General features: G+C 36.9%; 1 protein-coding gene across 6 annotated transcripts in view; it reads left to right on the forward strand.

The window, feature by feature from the left end:
* Nucleotides 1–1,126: 1,126 nt before the first annotated feature.
* The window catches only part of NT5C3A (5'-nucleotidase, cytosolic IIIA), a 41,742-nt gene continuing 16,490 nt past the window's right edge, over nt 1,127–26,378 (forward strand). The window contains exons 1-2 of one of the 6 annotated variants that reach the window (XM_007175226.2): nt 1,222–1,355; nt 23,172–23,267. Coding sequence is in view for 1 of the 6 variants with exons in the window: in XM_007175223.2 (XP_007175285.1) it covers nt 1,218–1,355 (138 nt within the window). In the remaining 5 variants the exon portion in view is untranslated. Of the gene's footprint in view, nt 1,356–22,342; nt 22,458–23,171; nt 23,268–26,378 lie in introns of those variants that run through there. The other 5 variants (XM_007175224.2, XM_007175223.2, XM_007175225.3 and 2 more) reach the window with 5 other exon arrangements.

The following is a 26,378-nucleotide window of genomic DNA, read 5'->3' on the forward strand; positions in this document are numbered from 1 at the left end:
TTGCTGGATCATATGTAATTCTATTTTTAATTTTTTGAGGAACCTCCACACTTTTTCCACAGTGGCAGCAGCAATTTACATTTCCACCAACAGTGCACAAGGGTTCCAGTTCTCCACATCCTCACCAACACTTTTTTTTTTTTAATAAATTTATTTATTTATTTATTTATTTATTTTTGGCTGTGTTGGGTCTTCGTTTCTGTGCGAGGGCTTTCTCCAGTTGCGGCGAGTGGGGGCCTCTCTTCATCGCGGTGCGCGGGCCTCTCACTGTCGTGGCCTCTCCCGTTGCGGAGCACAAGCTCCAGATGCGCAGGCTCAGTAGTTGTGGCTCACGGGCTTAGTTGCTCCGCGGCATGTGGGATCTTCCCAGACCAGGGCTCGAACCCGTGTCCCCTGCGTCGGCAGGCAGACTCTCAACCACTGCGCCACCAGGGAAGCCCTCACCAACACTTTTAATTTTGTTTTTTTGACAATGGTTGTCCTAACTTGTGTGAGGTGATATGTCATTGTGGGTTTGATTCGCATTTTCCTGATGATTAGTGATATCGAGTATCTTTTCGTAAGCTTCTTGGCCAATTGTCTATTTGAGTCTTTTGCCTATTTTTTAATAGGGTTGTTTTTTGTTATTGACATAATTTTTTAACATAATCTGGATACTAACCCCTTATCAGATAAACAGTTTGCAAATATTTTCTCACATTCTGTAGGTCGCCTTTTTACTCCCTTGTTTTCTTCGCTGCACCCTGCAGTCGGTCACAGCACTTTACAGCCAAGCTACTGCGCAAGTCAGATAGCTGAGCCCGGATGCCTTCTGGGGGTTGTAGTCCTGAGCGTCAGAGGCGGGTGGAAGGCGGAGGATATTTTCTGAGTGATGGTTAGAATCAGATTTCTGCTGGGCGGGGCTGGAATGAACCACTGCCTGGTCCTCATTAGCAGAGAGAGAGAGAATTAACTCCAAGTCCCCTTTTCTGTCCTCAGTCTCTCGGACCCAGGTTCTGAGAAGAACCGCTTCCCCACCTTGGCCGTCCACGCAGGCTAGTCCCTCCTCCTCCCTCCGGCTTCCCGCCGCTGGGCGCTCGTGGGTGGGGCTTTCCTGGGGGCGGGGCTCATGCAGGCGGGGCGGGGCGTGGGGGCTTCTTCCCTGGCTGGCGCTTCCGAGGCCCGCAGCCATCTAGCGACCTCTTTTCTTGGAACGCGAGGCGCAGGAGGTCCCGTCCATGGACCGATCCGCGGTGGCGAGGGTAGGCGCGGTAGCGAGCGCCAGCGTGTGCGCCGTCGTGGCGGGGGCGGTGCTGGCCCAGTACATTTTCACCTTGAAGAGAAAGACGGGCCGGAAGACCAAGATCATCGAGATGGTGAGTATGGGGGCTCGTCGCTACGGAGCGCTTAGGGGGCCGCGGGTGGTCCGTCCGGCCTCGCCTTCCCGTGCCGACCGCTGCTGGAATGAGAGGGGCCCACAGGGGAGCCGTTCGCCCGGCGTGCGGCCACACCGCGGCCAGGTGACCTGGTATGGACCCTCGACGGCGGCACTCGGCTTCCCATGGGCTTTGTTATGTCTCCATTTGAAACAAAAAGGCAGCAAAATAGGTGATTCGGAAACAAGCTGCCTCCCGCCGCAAAACCCGTTTTTTCGAGAAATAAACGGACGTTTCTGGGCAGATTTCTCCTTCCCTCATCCCGCGTCAAACCGTTGCAACAATCCCATTCTGATGAGGGGTTTTTTTTTTTGCACCGTGGCTAGGATGAGTTCGATTATGACAAGGTGTAACTTATCAGTGGTTAATTAAAGGAATGCCAGTTAACCCAGCTGGAGTTCAAAATAGTTTATTTTGTATTTGAATGTTATTCCTTCTTGTCTCAAACTGCCGGGATGTGCCTTCGTGTTCATTTTTTCCCCGCAAACCTCTTACATAACGTTTTAGAAATTTATTTCCAATTTTATTGTAAGACAGTGTTTGAAGAATTCTACTTGAGGTACATTATAAGCAATATTTTCTCCAAAGTTGGGGATGTTTTTAGGTTTTTGTTTTTTAATTAGAGCCCACTCGTCAAGACAGTTTTCTCAGTGAGTTGCATTCTAATATACTTCCTGGAGTGAAGAATCCCGTGTATACTCGCGATGAGGTACTACACGCGTGAACTTCTGGGGTCAAGTATTTTTGAGAAGTCAGTTGACAGTTTACCGCTGTACTAAATAATATCATTTTAGGCTCATGTTAGAATACTTAGCCCAATCACATGTTCTAATTGATCAAAGAAACTTTTTGTCCCGTTGTTTGCTATTGGCCCTAGGTCGAATACAGAAATATTTTTCCATAAAGTAAAAAAAAAAAAAAAAAGTTAATTCCCACATATCTCATATGCCAATAGTTTTGTTTATTGGTAGGGTTAAATTAGTCTTAGATTATTATTACCTAGTCTTTCTCCATCTCTGTACTCATAGCAGCAAATGTTTTTATCTCAAAAATTTCATTTTGTTTATGTTGCTGTCCTGCATAGAAAACTTTGGTGGCTTCCTTTTGTTCCAAACCAAAAATGTATAATACAAATGTGGGGAAAAAACCCACATTGCCATACCTTCCTGTATGTACTTAGACTGTGGATTAGTCTATCATTTCTCCTCTAAACCAGGTAGAGGTAAAAATCAATGCTTTCACAAAATCCACAGTGAAGCCATTATAAGAACAGTTTGCCATCTTTGTGAAAATAATTAAGGCCCATTGTTTGTAGTATAGAAATCAGTCAATCTTTATATATACATAATATGTTATATTAATTCAGGCATAGGAACAAGTAGTCTTGTGGCTACAGCATAATATACAGATGTGTATTTGTTTTTGTTTTTTAATTAATTAATTTATTTTTGGCTGCGTTGGGTCTTCATTGCTGCGTCTTCATTGCTGCGCGCGGGCTTTCTCTAGTTGCAGCGAGCAGGGGCTACTCTTGGTTGTGGTGTGCGGGCTTCTCATTGTGGTGGCTTCTCTTGTTGCGGAGCACGGGCTCTAGGCACGCGGGCTTCAGTAGTTGTGGCACGTGGGCTCAGTAGTTGTGGCTTGCAAGCTCTAGAGTGCAGGCTCAGTAGTTGTGGTGCATGGGCTTAGTTGCTCTGCAGCATGTGGGATCTTCCTGGACCAGGGATCGAACCCCTGTCCCCTGCATTGGTAGGCGGATTCTTAACTACTGCGACACCAGGAAGCCACAGATGTGTATTTGGAAGGAAGAGATGGGGAATGTGGGCAAAGAGGCCAAATTGTAAAGGAGTTTTGTAAAGCCATTCTAAAGGCTTTGCCCTTTATCTTGTAGGCAATAGGGGGCCATGAAAGGTTTTTAAACAGGATAGTTGCATGTTCAAAACTATATTTTATGCAGATCACTTAGACAAGATAGGGTGAAAGGGGAGAGCCTGGAAAGAAGGAGATAATTTAGGAGGTTGTTGGCAGTATTCATTGTGAAAGATGATTAGGGTCTAGACTAGGAAACGAGCGATCAGAGGATAAACATTTCAGAGGTAAAATCAACAGGACTTAGTGGCACTACAAACTCTGGACTCATACAAACCTAGCTTTGAATCTAGGCTTTCTCATTTGTCAAGCTATGTGATCTTTGGCAAGTTATTTAACTCCTCTGAGTCTGTTTCTTCATCTATTAATTGGAAGATAATAATACTACCTACTTCATGGGGTAGTTGTGAAGATTACATGAAATAACACAGTGGACATAATTGCTATCATTTGTGAGCTTATCATTATTTATGATCATTAAATAAAGAGATTAATCACAGGGGTGGGGGGGATTACAAGCTAAATGGTGATACTGGCTACATTATTAGCCAAGATAGAAAGGGGGAAAGAAAGAGGAGGCAGGGACAATGTGGAACAATAAGTTCACTTTGTCCTGTTTAGCCAAGTAGAAATGTCCATAAATTAGTAAAAATAACTAAAGTGCTTAGAAAAGCATTTGTTGCCATATATTGGCCCATAGTAATATATAGTATATACATTACCTGTTATTATTAGCAACAGCAATGGAAAATGTAGTGCTGGAGTTGCAAAGATAAACTGGGACTAGAAGCTACTTTCTCAAGTGTCTAGCCTCTTGGCAGTAATAGTGGAAATGATTATAATTTCTCACCCATAACTTTGCAGCAAGATGAAAAAGAAAACTTGAGAATACTGACATATAGTGGGTGTTCAGTAAAGAAAACAGAGATCTCAGAGATGGGGTAACAGGACATGTTTCCAAAAGAAGGGGCAGAGGCAGAAGTGTCAGTCTGCACAGATCAAAAATTGACTGAAAGCCTTGTGGGTTGGACAGCCACCAGAGGAATAATGAAGTGAAGAACACCAGAAAGTGGTTGTTGAGTACAAAAATACTTGTGCCGTCAGTGTACGTTTGGTTTGCTTTTGGTTCTGAATGGTTGGCACGTGACCATGTTGGCAGGCAGAATGGCAGTGAAAAACGAGTGCTTAAAGAAGTGAGAGAGGAGGAAGGGAGTTCCCTGGTGGTCCAGTGGTTAGCACTCGGCGCTTTCACTGCCATGGTCTGGGTTCAATCCCTGGTTGGGGAACTAAGATCTCCCAAGCCCCACAGCTTGGCCAAAAAAAAAAAAAATGAGAGAGGGGGAGAGGGAAAATCAAGCTGAGTTCCAGAGGAGATAGGAAAGTAGGGGATAGAGAACACAGGTGGACAGATGCCTTTTTAAAGGAATAAGGAACATCCCTCTCTCTAAGAGTGAATAGTAGCCCCTCGCTATCCATGGGGGATTGGTTCCAGGACCCCCTTGGATACCAAAGTCCAAGGATGCTCAAGGCCCTTTTATAAAATGGTGTAGTATTTACTTATAACCTATACACAACCTCCTATATACTTTAAATCATCTCTAGATTATCTCTAGTACCTAATACAATGTAAATGGTATGTACATAGTTGTAAATACAATGTAAGTGCTATGTAAATTGTTGCCAGTAAGCAGCAAATTCAAGTTTTGCTTTTTGGAACTTTCTGGAATTTTTTCCCCCACATATTTTCAGTCCTTTGTTGGTTAAATCGCTGATGTGGAACTGACAGATACGGATGGCCGACTGTACTACTCACTGATTTATAGTATCCACTTATTTATGCATATTTTAATTTACATTATGTCTTATTTTCAGCCCTGCACTGTCTCTACTTACTTTGTTCTTTACTTCTGTCCAGTTGACTTAATTTCTCCTACTAAATGGCACCTCTTTCCAATTATTATATATCAATTGTTTTCTTTTTTGTTTTTTTTGTATTACCAGAATATATTCTGGTTTTACTTTTTACCAGCAGATTACTTATTTTTCTCCAATAGAAAACTAATTCCAAAAAAAGATAAGATGGTTTAATCTTATTCAGTTCTTCTCATATCCTTTATTAAAGGTACAAACTTAGTTATAAGATAAATAAGTACTAGGGTTATAATGTACAGCATAATGACTATAGCTAACACTGCTGTAGGATATATAGGAAGGCTGCTAAGAGATTAAATACTAAAAGTTCTCATCACAAACAGAGACTTTTTTTTTTTTTTTGGCTTTCTTATTGTATCTATATGAGATGATGGATGCTAAGTAAACTTATTGCGGAAATCATTTCACAATATATGTATATCAAATCATTATGCTGTATACCTTAAACTTATACAGTGACATATGTCAGTTATATCTCTATAAATTTGGGGGTGGGGAATTCTCCCAAAGTAGAAGTATCCAACAAATGAAATAAAATGGAAGCACAAAACCAGAACAAATGTATAGTCTCAACACTATTCTGTAAAGAGCAACAGAGAGGGTGGAAATTATTTCAACAGCAGGAATAGGAGAGATGGAACTGTCACTGGAAGTTCCCCAACCAGTTAAAATTGTCATTTCTAATTTAAACACATCTCAAGTATTTATGGCTTCCTTGTGAACATCAGCAGTTATTCCTTAAATAGCTGGTGCTGTTTTTGAAACTTCAGTGTGTTTCCTTCCTGGAGATAAACTTCTAACAAAAACTTCTTCCTTTCTTCTAAAGATAATATCAAATGTTTTCTGGGTACTATTCTAAGTGGAAAGCCCACTATTGAGTCTATATTTAGATATATTTAGAAAAGGGAGGGGGGAAAACCAAGATTCAAACAGCTGCTTTAGTGGATCAACACTATCACATAGGCTTTTAAAATATTTCTATAACTCAACTTTCATCTAATTTATATCAGTACAGAAATTTATGACCTTTTAGCACCTGTTTTGAGTTCTTGATTTGTTCTGTGAAGCGTATTCCCTGAACTGTGGCATTTCCTGATGATTTCTCATAATTTAGCAATTTATGTACTCTCTTATATTGTTTACTGTAATGTATATTCATTCATTCATTCATTCATTTATTTATTTATGGCTGTGTTGGGTCTTCGTTTCTGTGCGAGGGCTTTCTCCAGTTGTGGCAAGCGGGGGCCACTCTTCATCGCGGTGCGCGGGTCTCTCACTATCGCGGCCTCTCTTGTTGCGGAGCACAGGCTCCAGACGCGCAGGCTCAGTAGTTGTGGCTCACGGGCCTAGTCGCTCCGCGGCATGTGGGATCTTCCCAGACCAGGGCTCGAACCCGTGTCCCTTGCATTGGCAGGCAGATTCTCAACCACTGCGCCACCAGGGAAGCCCCTGTAATGTATATTCTTGAAGAGTCTGGATTGGTGCATAGTTCTTTGTCATCCTTTTTTATTAATTGTACTTGACTAAGAGAAACAGAGACCCCAAATCAGTGGCTTTATTAAACAGTACAGATTTTATTTTTTTAGTGTAATGAGAAGTCCAAAAAATAGGTAGTTGCTGGTGTTAATTAGAGGGTACAAGGATATAAAGAGGTCTTTGAAATGTCCTTGGCTTTTCTCATGGTCACAAGATGGCTGTTGTAGTCCTGGCCAACATTTCCATCTTCCAGGCAGCAGAAAGGAGGAAGCAGGAAAGAGAATACTTATTTAATAAGCAAAACTTTCTTCTTGCATGTCATTGGAGGAAACAGTGTCATATGGTCATCCTAACTGTAAGTGAAGCTGAGGAATTTTTTTTTTTTTTTTGATTGAGCAACTTGCCACCCTCTGACAAAATTGAGATTCTATTAGTAAGAAGAAGAGGAGGGTGTGTATTAGGTAATTACCAGTCTACCGTGCCACACCACAGTGCCTGTTCTTTTTTCATATCATTGACTATTCAGTAAATATTCAATATTTAATCAAATGAAAACACCTGTATATAATATAATATTACCAGTGGTCAGTAGGCTGGTAGAAAAATGAGCATTCCAACTATTCCAAGTATTTGGTTATACAGCAGTAGAGAATACAAATTCTGAATAGCTTTGATCTTCTGTCCACCCCAAGAGTAAAGATTTATTCATTCACACCTGAAATATCTAGATCTTAAATAGCTCCTGCACATGGCCACTGCCTTCATACATGCTAATGAGATTTAGAAGCTAATCTCCCAAATGTGTCACAACTAGCTTAAAAGCTAAAGTCCTAACAGTACTTCTAGAATGAATGAATATAAATGTCTTGAGAGAGAGATCAACAGAAGGCTTTGTGGAATTCAAAGGAACAGGAGATGACATTGGGTAATGTTTGATGGATGTGGTGGTATTTGAGGGGTAGCAATCATGATTAGTCCAATTTGAATAAAATATATTGTCAAATAAGGAAAATACATTAGGGCTTCCCTGGTGGCGCAGTGGTTGAGAATCCACCTGCTAATGCAGGGGACATGGGTTCGAGCCCTGGTCCGGGAAGATCCCACATAAAAAAAAAAAAAAAAAAAAAGGAAAATACATTAAAATCTTAACTTTGGCAAAGAAAATATCCAAGGTCATCTTGAATCTCCAAATTTGGAAGTAGGGAAATGTTTGTACCAGGCATATGACTTTATCTTTTCAAAGCACGTTTGTCATGTTTCCTGTGTGTTATCCTCATGCAGCAAGTTAACCACATTTTCAACTTCAGTGAAAAATGTGATCTCTTATCTAGTGAGCCATTTTTATATTAGCTAGAATAGTTCCTGAAAAAGTTTTAGCTTTACAAATTTTTTTTTTTTGCTTATTCCTTTTGTTGTGAATTCATTTACATGACAGATAGAGCCACCCTTAAACCAGATATATTTTTAATTTATTCAAGAATTTTGTTTTCTGGCTAAAAGTTGTCATATCCTTAGATCCTTTTACTTTCTTCATTTAACAAGCTACCACCCCAACCCACCCCCCGCCCCCCCCCACCCCTGTGATTCTGAGGCTTGCAAAAGTTTGAGAACCATTGAAGTAAAAAATTCAAGTTCTTGCCTTCAGCAAAATTACAAATTTTACAAGTCACAAGACTTCCAAGTCTTGTGCTCACAAATAGTGAAAATTGGGGCTGCCAGAAATTACTGTGTGAAGAAGAGAAAGCAGAGTGATGAGGATGTAGAAAAATGGTCACTTTCATTTACTCTGGAGGTGGTATACATTGGTTAAATAAACAATAGTGCATGGTTAAATTATGGTGCATTTGTATAATAAAATATTGTGCAGCTTTGGAAACAAAAAAGTAAATCTGCATGAATTAACATTTTAAAAAGCTCAAACGAGTTGGCCAAGAGGCACATGAAAAGCTGCTCAACATCACTAATTATTAGAGAAATGCAGATCAAAACTACAATGAGGTGTCACCTTGCACCAGTTAGAATGGGCATCATCAGAAAATCTACAAACAACAAATGCTGGAGAGGGTGTGGAGAAAAGGGAACCCTCTTGTGCTGTTGGTGGGAATGTAAATTGATACAGCCACTATGAAGAACAGTATGGATTCCTTAAAAAACTAAAAATAGAATTACCATATGACCCAGCAATCCCACTACTGGGCATATACCCTGAGAAGACCATAATTCAAAAAGACACATGCACCCCAATGTTCATTGCAGCACTATTTACAATAGCCAGGTCACGGAAGCAAACTAAATGCCCATCGACAGACGAATGGATAAAGAAGATGTGGTACATATATACAGTGGAATATTACTCAGCCATAAAAAGGAACGAAATTGGGTCATTTGTAGAGACGTGGATGGACCTAGAGACTGTCATACAGAGTGAAGGGAGTCAGAAAGCAAAAAACAAATATCGTATATTAATGCATATATGTGGAATCTAGAAAAATGGTACAGATGAACCAGTTTGCAGGGCAGAAATAGAGACACAGATGTAGAGAACAAACGTATGGACACGAAGGGGGAAAAGCAGCGGGGGGGTGGTGGTGGTGGTGTGATGAATTGGGCGATTGGGATTGACATGTATACACTGATGTGGATAAGATGGATGACTAATAAGAACCTGCTGTATAAAAAATAAATAAAATTTTAAAAAAACAAAAGCTCAAACGAGGGGGAAAATAGCAAGTTGGAGGACAGTTGTGGTTCCAAAAGAGACACACATGTATATGCTTGTTATTGGAAATTCTTGAAAAACTATATTAGAAGCTGCTTATAGTTGTTGCTGGTGAGAGTCAAACTTGGGAGGATGAGACTGTGGAGGAAGCCTTCAGCTTTTTCATTCTTTAACGTTTCATACTGTTTGAAAGAACATGAGCATGTATTTTATATATTTTTAAAAACTGGTTAATTAAAAGCAATAACATTATAAAAAGTGTGTTGGGACCACATTGTAGAAGCATCTTTATTATCAGGTGTTTGTAATTAATTTGCTAAAGAGCCTTTGAGTTTGTTTTTCTAAAATAAATAAGATCTGGAATGCGTTTTAGTATGAATAACCTGGTATCTGAGGTACACTGAATTAGCATTACTAGGATCAGGAGGAGAGAAGTATAGGGGAGGAAAAAATAATTTTCCCTCCACCTTTCTAAATTCTCCACTGGGGACCCCATAACAAGACAAACTAACAAGAGAAAAACAGAAGTTCATTAACATGTAGACATGGGTGATACCAGGGGAAAATGAGTAACTCCTGGATGGCTTAGAATTATACCATCTAAAGCTAAAGACAAAAGAACGGTGTGGGAGCCTGTTAAGAGTTGCGGCAGAAGAAGGGTATGGCAAGCCTGACCTAGGGTTGATACACAAATTTAAGTGCATTCTCCATTAATATGTTTCTTGTGCTTTACTCATCTTCTCTTCCTGGTACAAAGGGAGACACACAAATGGAGATGTCCTTCATAAATGTAAATTTCCATTACAAAAAGGTAATTTCTACTCTGTTTTCAGAGCTTCTCCTGTGTCTGCTGTTTCTTTGAAATAATCATGTAAAAATAATCTTTATGCCAAAGAGGTACACCTTGGGGTGGCAAACCTGCCACTCTGGACGAGCAGGAATTAAAATAAGCCTGGAGTAAAGAGAATGACTATGCTCTCTAGACTGCTGTGGGAGCAGTTGAGAGAGGAGGACAGAAAGAGGATTGCAGAGGTGAAATCTACAGTATTTGAAAGGGAGCAGAATTTGTAACCCCAAAATATGCCTCTGTGGCGTTAGGGATTATTTTAGGCTGATTATTTTTTTAAAAAAACAGCTGACACAAGAGAAACTCTGAAAAGCAAGCAGAAGTTACCCTTTGATAAGAACAATTTACACTTATAAGGGAAATCTCCATTTGTACGGGTGTCTACCTCTCTCTGTCAGAAAGAGGGCAACAACTGAACCTATAGAAACTCTTAAAGGTCTTAACTCCGCATGACAACCATACCCTTATTTACTGAGCTTTGCCTGAAAACCTGGCTTTCCCCTGCCCAGCATCTTTTGTCTTTAGCTAGAGATGGTATTTAAGGCGATGGCTTGGGCCATTTTGAGAGTTAACTCAGTTTTCCTGGGTATCTCTCATGTATACAGGAAGTATACTGTATATGTTATTCAACTTGTTTTTCTCAATCTGTCTTTTATTACAGGGGAGTCTCAGCCAGGAACCTAGAAGGATAGAGGGAAAATCACTTTCCCTCCCCCACAGATTTTATAATTTTGCCAAGCGTTTTGGGTTATCCTTAATTTTTCACAGCAGTTTGAATGTTCCCTATAATTTATGTTAAATCATTTCCATATATTCCTCTTTTACTTGTTTTTAAAATAATTATTAAATTAATAATATTTAATGATATATTAATATTAATAATTATTATTAAATTAATCATACAGAGGGACTTCCCTGGTGGTGCAGTGGTTAAGAATCCAACTGCCAATTCAGGGGACACGGGTTCGAGCCCTGGTCCGGGAAGATCCCACATGCCGTGGAGCAGCTAACCCCGTGTGCCACAACTACTGATCCTGCGCTCTAGAGCCCTCAAGCCACAACTCCTGAGCCCGCGTGCCTAGAGCCCGTGCTCCGCCACAAGGGAAGCCACTGCAAGGAGAAGCCCGCACACCGCAACAAAGAGTAGCCCCCGCTCGCCGCAACTAGAGAAAGCCCACGTGCAGCAACGAAGACCCAACGCAGCCAAAAATAAATAAATAAATTTATTAAAAAAAAAAATACAGAGAATCTGAAATCCTATTTTAATCTTTATTCTTCTTTTAATTATAGGTTGTAATTTATATCGTCATGTAATAACTTATTTGAAATTTAATGTCATGAACCTTACCTGATAGGTTTTCCCCCTTTAAAAAAAACAGCAATCAGGGAAATTATACAATCCTGTTTTTCTGTCAGCAGGTGGCAGACTTCTCCCTCTGCTATGGCACGGTGCTACATTTCTATTTACCTTCCTTATTAATGCACTTTTATGTTTACCATCTATTTCTTAAGCCTGAAGGGGAGCAGAATATGCCACCCCAAAATGTGCCATTTTGGCATGTGGATTATTTGGCGCTGAAGGCAGTAAGACTCAGCAGACTCAGGAAAAGCTTTTTACCTCCTCCTTAACTGCCTAAAAATTTAGAAAGGGGTCCTGTACCAGGGAGAGAGCTATTACCAGAGATCACATTTTTCATCTGAGAGACTTATCTGCATAGCAGGACAAATGTTTGTTTACCAAACGTTTGCTCTTCCCCTCTTCCTGTGAATTGCCTTCCTCCCCTTTAAAGCCCCAGACTCCTACCTCTTTCTCCTTATCTCAGTATGCTATATAAGCCTCACTCAATTGCCTGGCTGTCTTTTTTTTTTAAAGGAACTCTATTTATTTATTTATTTTTGGCTGTGTTGGGTCTTCGTTTCTGTGCGAGGGCTTTCTCCAGTTGCGGCAAGCGGGGGCCACTCTTCATCGCGGTGCGCGGGCCTCTCACTATTGCGGCCTCTCTTGTTGCGGAGCACAGGCTCCAGACGCGCAGGCTCAGTAATTGGGGCTCACGGGCCTAGTTGCTCCGCGGCATGTGGGATCTTCCCAGACCGGGGCTCGAACCTGTGTCCCCTGTAGTGGCAGACAGATTCTCAACCACTGCGCCACCAGGGAAGCCCCTACCTGGCTGTCTTTGGGTCTCATATCTTCGTGGGAGCTCTTGTAGGTACAAAAAAATTTTTTTCTGTTAATCTGTCTTTTTAGTACAGGGGATCTCAGGCAAGAATCTAGAAGGATAGAGAGAAAATTTTTTTCCTCTCCTAAAGACCTATGAAATTTAAACCAAGTATGACAGTATTCTGCCATTATAGATGTAAATGCCATTTGTCTACTTTTTTCAACATATGTTCTTCATTTTCAAGGTGCTAATAGATTACAAAGTTGTTTAGCAGTTGATTGGAGGGTTGCTTAATTTGTTTGGCAAGTTCCTGCTTATAATTAGGTGGAAGTAGACAGTCAGAGGTTTAACATGATGTGGGTTCCTGCAACATCCTTCCTGCCTCTGTTGTATCTCCTCTGAAGCCTTGTCGTGGCACAGCCCTCATTTACCTTACCTCAAATGTCCCACTCAGAGTCTGGGTTCCGAATACACCATCAAAAAAATCATCATGTTATTATACAGTCTTCCCCCATGAACAGTTTGTCAGTTTATCTTGATTTCTCTGTCAGTCACACCATTAGCGTTCTAGCGTTCTCATTCTCTAAGGGAATGAGACACTCGATGGATTTTGGTAGAGGGAGATAGGAAAAGTTTGAGAACCTAACCTAGCTTTAAAGCATAGTGAAATGTTACAAAAAAGAAACCCACTGAAGTTCCCTAAGATAACAGGGGGCTCTACACTGCATAGAACTAGAAAACAATTAGAAACCGATTTGCATTTGGGTTAATTTGGCACTGCCTTGTTATCTTGTAACCAGGGAAAAGGAACTAAAACTTTGAGTTATCTACTTATGTCCAAGTGTGCCCTGCATGTTTACCTAATTTAATCCTTAAAACACAGTACAGCTGGTAATTATTGTAATTTTCTATCAATTTGCTTAGGAACTTAGCTAATAAATAGCAGAGCCAGCATTCACTCGGATTATACCTCTCTCTGAAGCTCTTGAGTAAAGCATGCTTCCAGTTGGGAATGAGAATTACTTCTTTAGTAAGGTGTTGTTGTGTTGCTGATCTTTAAAAATTTTGTCTTTCTAAGCTAATTAAATACTTTATTCTATTTTGTCTTTTGTACACAACTGTGTACCATGCATGATATTGTCACGTGTTCCTAGTTTTGGCAGGAGAAGGAACTCTATCTACTGATCCATAATTATTGTTCTGTTTTTCTCTGCATAATATAAATATTGTGGTTTATCTAGTAAAGATACACAGCATTTTCTTTCTTTAACAAGTTATGTTAATCTGTGATCTGACCACTAGACAATCTTGTAAGGGAATGGGGTCATGTAATAGATGTTTGAGTTTAGTATTTGGTAAATCCTTGGTTCAGATCTCAGCACTGCCACATTCTAATGGTTTAGCCCTGGACAAATTTCACTTTTGTAAGCCTTAGTTTCCAGTTCTCTAGAGTGGAAAAGATTCACCTAAAAACTCTTCTGCCCCCTGTTTCCTTCAGGGTATTATATTAGAATATGTTCTGCTTTTGTGTTGTTATTTTTCATTTCACTTGTTTTAAATAATTACACTTTGGGAGAATTCCAACAGTATACTATTCTAGTATCCACCTGGGTTATTAAGATTAAAAAAGAAATTATATACATGCAGTGTATATAATAAACAAAGCTATTCTTTTCCCAACTTTATTTTAGACATGATGTTCTCATATAGTATATTATTCATATTAAGTAATGCATTTAAAAATGATGTCTAAACAGTATTCCATTTGAGCCCTCAGATTTGGAGATAAAAACTGAATGACTAGTTTTATCATATATCTTTCTTAAAGTTAAAAAGATTGGGAATGAGAAATGTCCAGCATTATGCCAAATTCTGAGCAACAGTTTTTAACCTGAGTACCTAGCATTCTAGAAAACAGTAGCTAGCCCAATCCCTGCATGCCTGCTGTCACAATTGTAGATGGTTCAGCTGACCTGGGTAGCACACTTGGAGGCTTGGAGTATATCATTTACAATTACTGAGACTTAATTTCACTACAATTGTATGAGAAACATGAGTTATTATAAAGGATAAAGCTGTATCTGTTTGACTCACTTTTGAGTCCCCTCTAGTATACTTACAACAAGCACAGATCATGTGATTCATTATATATTTCAAAATTAACTCATGGGGTCCACAGGTGTGGATTTCCAATCATTTGATTCAGCTTTAGGGGAGTTTTGATGATTAAGGACTCATGAGTACCTGAATTAAGATCCAGCTTTTTACAAGGAATTTCTCCATTTTTAATTATTTACCTATCTTAAACTTAATTTTCCCTTTGATTCTTTCTCTTTTTATTTCTGGTGTAGTATATGCTGATATAAAATTAGAAAATCTAGATAAGCAAAAAAAGTAATCTGCAATTTTCACCACCTAAAAAACCCCATATTTTAGTAAATGTACTCCTTTCTCCTGTACATATAACTATTGAGTATCATTTTTCCCAAAATAAGACCATACTGTAACATTGTTTTTAACTTGTTAAAACAATGTTTAACTTGTTAATTTATTTCTTAATGATAAACTTATACTTATTTTAATGACTATATTGTCTTTGGTATTATATCATATATGGATATCATTAATTATTTAGCAAGTTCTTCATTGGTGAACATTTAGATTGTTTCTCACTTTCAGTTATGATAAATAATGGATCAGTGAACATTCTTGTAGCATCTGTGCGTGTCTATGATTGTTTAAATGGAATTGCTTGATGAAAGCCTTTTGAATGTGCTGCCAGGGGTTACCCTCTGAAAAGGTTGTACCAATTTATATTTTCACCAACAGTATATTTAAGTACCTAGCTCCGTGTTTTCCTGGGAGTAGATATCTTTTTTTTTTTTCCTGATCTTTGCCAAATGATAGCTTTTTTAAAAAGTATTAATATTTCTATTACTTTTGAAGTTGAACTTTTTAAAAAATTGGCCACTTATTTTCTTCTTTTCTGAACCATCTGAGTTCTTTTTCTTGATTTGCAAGGGCTTTTATAAAATGACTTTCAGCCATGAGAGTATGTTAGAAATATATTTTTCCAAGTTTTTGTTTCACTTCCATTTTTGAGTAGTCTAAATTGACCTTCCTTTTCAAACCTTTAAATGGCTTCGTTAAGCCAATGTACTAATTCTTTAGAATGTTTTACTAACCTTGATTGCACATGACTCCTCATTTACACATTATGACTTCATTCGATAGCCAGAGTAGGAGGAGAATATAGCATTAAATAGTTTGTATAACTTACTCACTAGTTGACCCTCCCAGCCATAGAATGAGGAAGGCTAACTACAGAAAAAAATAGTAAGGCATTATGATTTGTCCCAATAGATAATTTTCATTTTACCTTCATAAATATTACTTAATATATGCCATGTCCATTTCTTCTAAAGATGTAGTAGCATTATACACACTTTCACTTTCTTTTATTTTGGGACATGTAACTTTTAAAAAATAATCTTTGTTTTCTTCTAGGTATAAGATATTATTCATTATAGAAAATTTAGAAAATACCAGAGAGTATGAAGAAGAAAATACAATCACCTGTGATCCTATCATTGCTGTTTGATAACTATTACTTGATCTTTGGAATATATTTGATTCAGTCATGTCAGATGATTATTATACTATTGAATTTAGTTTGTTACTGGGTTGTTGTTGTTTTTTTTTCTGCTTTATAACAAAGTGAATCAGCTATACATATACATATATCCCCATATCTCCTCCCTCTTGCGTCTCCCTCCCACCCTCCCTATCCCACCCTGTCACTGGTTTATTATTTAAAACTTTTGTTATGTGTATTCATAAGTGAAATTAGGTATCTTTTCTCTTTTTGTCTCTTTTTGAGAGACATTTGTTTCAGGGTTTTATACTAGTTAGTTCATAAATGGAATTGGGTAGTTAACTTCTTCTTATGTGTTATAGTTTATCTAGCATGGGAGCGATCTGTTAAAGTTTGAAAGAGCTCACAAGTATAAAACCTGATCACAAAGCTTTTTGAAGGCCATTTTCTAATAAACTTATTTTTATAAGTTCTGTTCTAATGAGCACACATTCCATTGTTGGTTTTGGTTTGGTTTGGTTTATTGAAGTATAGTTGATTTACAATGTTGTGTTAGTTTCTGGTGTACAGCAAAGTGATTCAGATATATTTATTTATGGATAAATAGATAGATAAGATATTCTCTTTCAGATTCTTTTCTATTATAGTTTATTACAAGATATTGAATATAGTTCCCTGTGCTATACAGTAGGACCTTGTTTATTTTATATATAGTAATTTGTCTGCTGATCCCAAACTTCTAATTTATCCCTCCCCCCCAGCCCTTTCCCCTTTGATAACCATAAATTTGGTTTCTGTGTCACACATTCCATTATTGAATGTACTATATGTTATCAAAATTTTTCTAAGATTAAATTAATTACTTTGGTTTACTATGTTGAGTTTATTAATCAGAGAGGTTTTGAAAGGGTTATATTTTGTGTTTTCTTCTATTATATACTTTAAAAACTCAAGTTATCAACCGCTGATATCATCCATATAATTTCAAATAATTCTTTGCTACAAGTTATTTATGAACTTGAATCTCAGTAATTTTCTTCATTGTTTTCTTACCTTATTACTTTTTAAATGAGTTTATTTAGCATAGCAAGAAGAAGGGATAGTAAGTTGTCTTTGTACTCTCCTTTTAGATGTACTGGATATAATACATCAATAATAAAAGCCATTAATAACATAACTTTTTTACCATTTTTATTATAACCCATATCAAAATAGCAATCCTAAACAATACTGTTTCTTTTCAACATATAGAATGCCAACTTTGTGATGTGGAAGGAGTCCAAAATTAAAACAAAAGTTTTTCTTCTTGTTCCATTTCAGGCACAGAAATCCAGATATAATAAAATAGGAACAATAATCTCAGTGCTAAGCATCTTGAAAGATTAGAACATAGTACATTTGAGAGTTAGGAAAGACTTCCTTCATTTATGGTACTGTCTTACATCGGATTTTCTTGAACTTGACCTACTTATTGCAACACAAATGTCATTTCCTCTAAAGGAGTTTACAGAATTTATTACTTCTTAAATAAGAAAGTAAAAAGATGTAGACTGTGTCCAAGAACTTCATTTGAGTTTCTGAAAATTAAGTCACTCAATCCTAGATTTTTGAGTAGTTTTTTTTTAATGTGTACATATCAACAAAGATGTATTTTTTTTAATATATACATTTATTTATTTTATTTATTTATTTTTGGCTGCATTGGGTCTTCGGGCAAGCAGGGGCTACTCTTCGTTGCAGTGCCCACGGGCCTCCCACTGCTGTGGCCTCTCTCATTGCGGAGCTCCAGCTCTAGAGCACAGGCTCAGCAGTTGTGGCATGTGGGCTTAGTTGCTCCAAGGCATGTGGGATCCTCCCAGACCAGGGCTTGAACCTGTGTCCCCTGCATTGGCAGGCAGATTCCTAACCACTGCACCACCAGGGAAGCCCTGCATAGAGTTTTTAAGAAATGTATTGAGATTAGAACCATAGGTTTTCCTCAGTTTATATATATATGTGTGTAAATTCATAAATGCAGCAATCAACTTTGCTAACAGTCACCTAATAGGATAAGTCTTTGGAATTATTTTAAATAAGAGAAAAACTTATGAGAAAATCTTTACTTGCTGTTCATTTCCCCAACATATAATAATTCATTGTTTTCATCTCTGTTTTTGCTCCTTAAACATTTTAAACCATATTCATATAAACATCTATATCACCTTATTTCAATTTTATTTTGAACAGTCACACTTTTAAAGTTAGTTGACTGTTGTCTTTTTCCGAGAAGTTTTGAGAGAAGTCAAATGCCTAAACAGGTGTTTTGCATGTTTAAAAAAATGGTCTTTCTATTTACATCATGCAACAATTAGCAGGAACAAGTTTGGCAAGAGTCCTTATAGAGAGTATTACATCTCACCTCCTACTGAATTGTCTTCCTTATATGACTTTATTGTTTGGTTTGGAATAACTTCCTAGGGTGTCAAGCAAGTTCAGAATGAAGTTTAAAAATACATTCCACAGAGAAATGGTAATTGGATTATGGTAAATTAACTCTGAGTTAGTGGTTAAGTCATAGATTGGATTATTGAGAAATAACTACAATACCACAGGTTTTATGTGGGATTATGAAATGATTTTTTTCATATATAACTATTAATTAATATAATACCTTTATTCCCTTTACTCCCTGCCCAAAGATTAAAGGCAAAATCAATTAATAAGTTATTAAGATTTAACCTGATAGATTTTCTGTGTACTTTTTTGTTTTTTCATTATTTCAAAATTTTGAGAAACTTTTTTGATGGCAAAATATGAAGTGATCATTTTTAGCTTTTAAAGTTAATTGAAAATTGACGGTATCTAAAAGTTGTAACAAGTTACTCTGAAGTACAAATGAATATCCCTTTCTCTGTTGATAAAGACGGCCAGTTTCAGTGTTATAAGGGGAGAAAAATCTGCCAGATATTTGAGTCCTGTATGATTCTTTGCTCTTGGCATATCAATTTCATGTTTAGAGTTTGCATCAGGAGTGATATGAGTAATTTTTGTTTCTATGACAGTGAATAAAGAAACTCCAAGGCAACAAGGCCCAGTCATTGTGTCCAGAGATGAAAGTCTACTGTGCTGCTAAAGTGACTGCCTTTATGACTTCTTTTATTTCTGGATCCTTTATGTCTCCTCTCAAAAAAAAAAAGAGGATCCTAGAGCTATTTGAAACAAAATTCATTTTCTTTCATTCAGTACTTTGCTTGTGTCCTTGTTCCTTTTCTATGTCACAGTTTCAAAACATTACTCTTATCGTACACATCTTTAGCCCTCTCCTGTACGTGTTATGTTAATAATATTGCCTAGAAACAGTGCTGATAAAGTTAAGAAAAAAAGTCTTCCAGCTCACGTATGTAAGTAACAAGTGACTTCTCCCAGACGTTAGATTCCTTACCTATAATGAAGGGGGAAGTATTATCTTTCTCTTAAGGTTTTACTGATTAAATTACACAGGCATACCTCGTTTTATTACACTTTGCAGATATTGCATTTTTTTTACAAATTGATGGTTTGTGGCAAACATGCATCAAGCAAGTCTATTGGGACCATTTTTCCTACAGCATTTGCTCACTTCATGTCTCTGTGTCACATTTTGGTAATTCCCACAATATTTCAAACTTTTTCATTGCTATCATATTTGTTATGGTGGTCTGTAATCAGTGTTCTTTGATGTTACTATTGCCAAAAGATTTTGACTTGCTGGAGGCTCAGGTGATCATTAGCACTTTTTAGCAATACATTATTTTTAAATTAAGGTATGCATGTTTTTTTAGACATAGAGGGACACCCCACCAGACACACAATCCACCCCCACCACGTATACCCGCCTACTAGATGGAATTGAAAGGCCGAAGAAGTCCCCTATATGTGATCAGGAAACAATGCTCATATTTCCTCTCTTCTCCACTCTCCTTAGAGTAGCTGGACAGAACACTATCAAAGCCAAAGTCATCTATCCCTTAGAGACCAAAGCACCCCTCTTGATAAGAAACTAGCCATCTTGGTTTTCATGCTGTAAAGTATTTTGTTTTGTTTTAGAGTAAACTGGCTGAATTCCTTGCTTCTGTCTCTACTTTAGAAATATGGTTTAAAATAATCCATCTGTATGATGTTGACTGGTTCTGATTTTTTTTTTTTTTAACTTTCTTTTCCGATTATGGACATGATCGGTTCTACTACTATATCATTTTTAACAAGCCATTTTTTCCCTAAGGAACTCATTTATTTTATGAAGCTCAGAAAATAAAAATGGCCCCTTAATCCCATTACTGATACTGTCTTATGTATTCTACTTTAGACTTTCCTGTCCCAAAATTGGACTCTTGCTATAGATACTCTCATAACTCTTTTCACTCAATAGTAGATCATGTATGTCTCAGTATATATGTAAATATTGATCTCACAGAGCAGTACTGTATAGTGATTTACAGGCATGGATTCTGAAGTCAAGAGACCTGAATTTGAATCCATTTCTGCCATTTGCCAGCTACAAGCCTTAATTTATTCACCTTTAAAATGAGGATAATAATAGCACATACCTTCTAGGGTTATGAATATGAGATGAGATGAGAAGAGGTATGTCAAGTGCTTAAAAGTATCTGGCACACAGTAAACATACAATAAATTTTAGCTATTTATAATAATCATGTTTGAGAACTGTATAATTTTTTATGTGTTTACCCCAATTTATTCACCTCTCCAGTATTAATAAACATTTAGATACTGAGCATTTAGGCTGTTTACAGTTTCCCAGTATTATAAAGCAACTCTGCAATATACACCCTTGCAACTAAGTCTTTGTGTACTGTCTTATTTCCTTAGGACATAAAATTGGTGTGTCAAAGGGAATGTGTATTTCTAAAGCTTTTAATAATATTTCTAAATACCCCTCCAGAAAGGTTATGGAACTCTAACTCCAGCATTCTTTGTTGTTTTTGTTGAAGATGATTTATCTGGAGTCATGTTTCAAAGAGATATCTTTAAAATTCTTATCATTACTAACCATATTAATATATTAAAGGACAGTTAAGTCGTCACATTCATACCTAATACAGAGGTGTTTTCAAAATGGATCATCTGCTTGCCCTTGAGCCTCCATTACTAGAATATAAAAGATTTTCCTCTAAGAGAAATGTTATGTTGTCAATCTTCTCATCTTATTAAAATAAGATAGCAATGCCAAATTTTTAGCATTTGGTAGGATACCAAGTTTGGATAATTTGTTAGTGGCCTTTTTTAAAAGCTATTTTAAAATTTTTTGTGTTGTTTGTAATAGAGGATGCCACTTCACAAAGTTTGATTACTGAAATGTTTTGTGGGTTTGATTTCTCTTGAGCGTAGAAGAGAGAAGGCTGATATAAAAATTTATTTACGTAAGTGTAGCATAGCCATGTTTCTAATGATAAAGCTTCCCAGAGCCCGTAGCATAACTTATGTATCAGGCCCTGACACATGGTATTAGCATATTTATTCCTACTACTCAGGTTGAAAACAAGACTGATTTTTCTTTAAAGGTTAAAAATATTTTTCTTCACAACAGTTTGCTTTCATTTCCAGCAGGAAGGGAACTTTTTTCAATTTTTTTAACCATAAAAATTAGTTTTCATTGTGTTCAGATTTTTTAGTAGATCTATGCATGGTCTTGTTGAAATTTACAGTGTAGGAAAATATGAAGAAAAACATAAAAGTCACTTTAAATCCCACTGCCCTGCAATAAAGACTGTTAACATCTTACTGACCACACTTTTATGCATCATGTTTTTTTCACGTCTTAAATGAACAAATCTTTTTAAAACTGTAAAACATACATAACAAAGTTTACCGCTTTAACTATTTTTGAGTGTACAGTTCGATGACATTAAGTACATTGACATCGTTGTGAAACCACCACCACCATCCATCTCCAGAACTCTTTTTATCTTCCAGACTGAAACTCTGTACCCGTTGAGCAATAGCTCCCCTCTCTCCCCTCCTCCAGCCCCTGGCAACCACGACCTACTCTTTTTCACTTTGTATTGAAATATAATATTCATACAGAAAACTACACATACTACAAGTACGCTGAAAGCCAAAAAACACATGAGGAACAGAGTGTTTCTAAGTGTTACTGTTGAGGTTCCTTTTTTCTTTGCAGAGCAAGTTGGCAGTGCTCTAATAGTACAGATTTACCTTCTCTTAACTGCCACATTATTTTATTTGATCATGTTCTGTAGACTGACTGGTGACTAACTCAGAGCTAGCAAGCCTGTCACCCAGAGCATAATAAAGCACTGTGTAGTGATGCGTCACAAGACTGTTTTTGCATAGAGCTTATTAGCCAAGGCTTTTGGAACCGCCCTCAGCTGCACCTTGTGCTATATTAGTACTCCTCAGACAGGAAGAATTTTCTTTTGCTGCGGTAGCTTGTCCGGTTACCTTCAGGGTAAGTGTGTACAGTTCGTGTAAAAATGAGTTTCTCTTGTTTAACTTTATCTGATTCTTTTTTGATTCTGTATCTTATTGAAATTTTAGGCATTTAAACATCCAAATTAAGGAAATAAAAACAGAATGATCCTGTATAATGTAAAACTTTTTTATAGTTTGCAAAGATATGAATATGTAAAACTTTGCAGTGTCTTGAGTCTCAGAAATTATAATTTGTAGGATCTAATTTTAAGAGCTTATTGTTTAAAAAAAAAGAGCTTATTGTTTCACACATAGATGTTAAGGAAAAGCAAAGTACCCTCAGAAATCTCTTTTCAAGGGGAAAAAAGATCCAATTTTGTTGTTCATTAGTTGTTGTGTGATTCAGTTTTGCTGATAGCCACATGCTTTGTGTACCTAGGATTAGGAACTATTTATTATGGCTAGTAATAAAGATAATTAATTTTTATTTTGTGCCCATAAGCCTTATCCAGGATATCTTGGAATGGGTTTATACTGGTATGTTTTATAAGTTAATAAAAGCTGGATTACTGTCTGTAAGGATTATAACACATTGTATATTGAAAATTAAGATTCAAACATATATATCACCATAATAGCCTAGAACATTTTAGTTAACTTAGATTTAAATACTTGAATTTACCTTATTTTTTATAGTTAGCTAATGCAGCAGACCATTTCTTAAAGTAGTTTACTTGGTTTTTATTGGCAGCCTATATCCAAGCCCTGCATCTCTGGATACTGCTTACTATCTATGCTGTTGTTCTAGGACATATTCAAGGACAGAGGAACTCAGAGTACTCTAAGGGTAATCAGTATATATTATCTACTTTCTATGTGCCTTAGGTTTACTCATCTTGAAAAACGCTATTAGTTATTAGGTTAGTGAAGGTGGGGAGGATAGATGAATAAATTCTAAGCTTTGAAATTGTGTATTTTCATAAGTATCTACAAAATTCTGACTGAGAAGCCACATTTTACTATTTAAGAAAATTGGTATAAATTGCCAATTTTTAAATAACTGGCCTTTGAAATCTATTTTCTTTTCTTCTACCACCTTCTCTTACCCTCCCACCTTTTGCTATTCAGTTTCATTTTTGTTTTATGTCTGTATCAAGAGAAAGTTTCATTTTCCAGTTTGTGTATTTTTTTCCACTGCTGCCTTGAAAATCTAATTAGGGAGAATTCTTTAAGTGCCCCCAAGAAACTGATTTTATAATGTTATACAAATAAGGAACTTACAGTTTGATTTTCCATGTGCTAATCACCCTAAAAAAGTGTCATTATTAAAAACCCAAGCTTAGGACAAGTAATATATGTTGCTGGAGATGTGCAGTAAGACATTTAGGACTGTTGCTGATACACTGTCCATACTGTAGTAATGCATACCTTTTCTTATGTTAAGTAGTATACAGTTTACCATTCAAAATTTCATTAATTTATTGTGTAATTTAAATGTTTCTAAAAGTATCAAGCTTAAAGCGGAATCACAGCTTTTTAAGCTAAGAATATCAGTGAATTTAATCTTTTTTCACTTTCCCAGAAGACAGTCAAGTGGGCCTTTAAAAGTATTCAATTTGCATTCAAATAGATACTTTAAAACTTGTATAAAGGCAAGTAAATTTTTTTCAGGTAGATATAGAAATTTTCAGTCATTTTGATTTGTAAATAACTTCAAGGTGTAAAGAGAATCATCTCAGAATGAAATACCACAATAGCTAAAACTTTCAGTTATCAAGTTTGTGCTATGCAAGTGAAGTTCTTCTTACTTCTTGCTTCAGTCTTTAGCTTTGTCCTACATGTTCCTTGTAATGAACACTGTTACAGTAGAGACCTTAACCTCACAGTGAAAGAACACAAAGTAATTATTTTCCAGTTTCCACATTTTCCAGTCCACATTTAAAGGTTCCAAATACTTAAAACTTCAGAACTTTCTTAGTAGAGAGTTCATAGTTCAAGGGTAATATTTTCTACTTTTGAACGTGTCTTCTACACTTGATGTGTTTTTTTCAGCAACTCTTCTCTTGAAGCATCTGCAACAGATGACTGCTGGCAAAGTAAGCCAGAAGTTTATATACCAAGTATAGGTTTACAAGCCTATTGGTTTAAAAATATCCTGCCCTAATTTTCAATGTCTTCCTTAGAATAGCGCCAGAATGCTGACATTTATACCTTAGTCTTTACACTTCTATAATGATAGTGATTTTTCTATTAGGACTGCAGTATCACTTCATGTGAGATTATCTTTGAGTAAGGATAAATTCTGGTCAGATTGCCAGTGAGGATTAGGAAGAATGAAATATCGTCATTGAAATTTGCAGAGTATCTAGTAAACTATTAGGTTTACTTATTAAAAATAATGTCCTAAAGTTGGCCATTATCAAATTTCTGATCACTCTTTGTTTTCATTTGTATAAATAAAATAATGAAGAGACCATGAGAAAGATGATTAACTCCTTTACCTACTAACACTGGCTTTTTTTTTTTTTCCTTCTTTCCTTTTCTACTAAATAACTGGCCTTTGAAATCTATCTTGTGATTTCTATTTTGTGATTTCTATTTTGAAATATATTTTGTGATTAGCACATGGAAAATCAAACTATAAGTTCCTTATTTGTATAACATTATAAAATCAGTTTCTTGGGGGCATTTAAAGAATTCTCCCTAATTAGATTTTCAAGGCAGCAGTGAAAAGAAAAATACACAAACTGGAAAATGAAACTTTCTCTTGATACAGACATAAAACAAAAATGAAACTGAATAGCAAAAGGTGGGAGGGTAAGAGAAGGTGGTAGAAGAAAAGAAAATAGATTTCAAAGGCCAGTTATTTAGTAGAAAAGGAATGAATGCGGGCTTCCCTGGTGGCGCAGTGGTTGAGAATCTGCCTGCTAATGCAGGGGACACAGGTTCGAGCCCTGGTCTGGGAGGATCCCACATGCCACGGAGCGGCTGGGCCCGTGAGCCACAACTACTGAGCCTGCGCGTCTGGAGCCTGTGCCCCGCAACGGGAGGGGCTGCGATAGTGAAAGGCCCGCGCACCGCGATGAAGAGCGGTCCCTGCACCGCGATGAAGAGTGGCCCCCACTTGCCGTAACTAGAGAAAGCCCTCGCACGAACCGAAGACCCAACACAGCCAAAAATAAATAAATAAATAAATAAAGTAGCTATAAAATTTAAAAAAAAAAAAAAAAAAAAAAAAGGAATGAATGCTCCAAAAAGAGCCATACTTGGGGGCGGAGAGTAGAGAGGAATTGGGCTACTTGGCTATGTGTAACAAAAGACTTGAGATTCCCAGATATTAAAACGTATTCTTCACTGCTTGAATTGTTTTCCTTTGAGCTTTTCAAATGTTTCAGAGTATGTGATATTTTTGTAAACTCCACTGTACTTTTTCACATTCTCCTTCCTCATTTTCAAGCTAATAAAATGGTTTTATTTAAATAGTGCCTTCTGAGAAACCTAGAAATCCTTTTCAGATATTAAACATTGAAGAAAAGCCATAAGCATTTAATATTTTATGCTTTGGATTCTATAAATGAAGAAAGAGACTTGCCAGGCAGTTTTGATGACAATATTTTTCAGATGTGAAAAAATGGAGGTATCTTACTGTTTGGAAATACTGTTTATTCAACTCTTAAGATACCATCAGTTATAAGATCATCAACTTACTAACAGCCTTTCTGAGAGGGGTGGGAAATACTTTTTTAAGTAAGATATTTCCCAATTTTATGTATGTACTTTAAGTGGAAGGGGGGGATGGATTTTAGAATTTGAGAATTTTTTTATGTCTGCTACACACATTTTAATTATAAAGAACACAGATCTAATGTTCAACTTCTATTGCTAGAGTTTAAGAAAAAGTCAGTTTTTCCCTCTCAACTAACTTACCCTTTTTAAACAGTGCTTTTATTATAAAATT

The sequence above is a fragment of the Balaenoptera acutorostrata genome, chromosome 7, assembly GCF_949987535.1.
Source record: "Balaenoptera acutorostrata chromosome 7, mBalAcu1.1, whole genome shotgun sequence".
Taxonomy (NCBI): Eukaryota; Metazoa; Chordata; class Mammalia; order Artiodactyla; family Balaenopteridae; genus Balaenoptera; species Balaenoptera acutorostrata.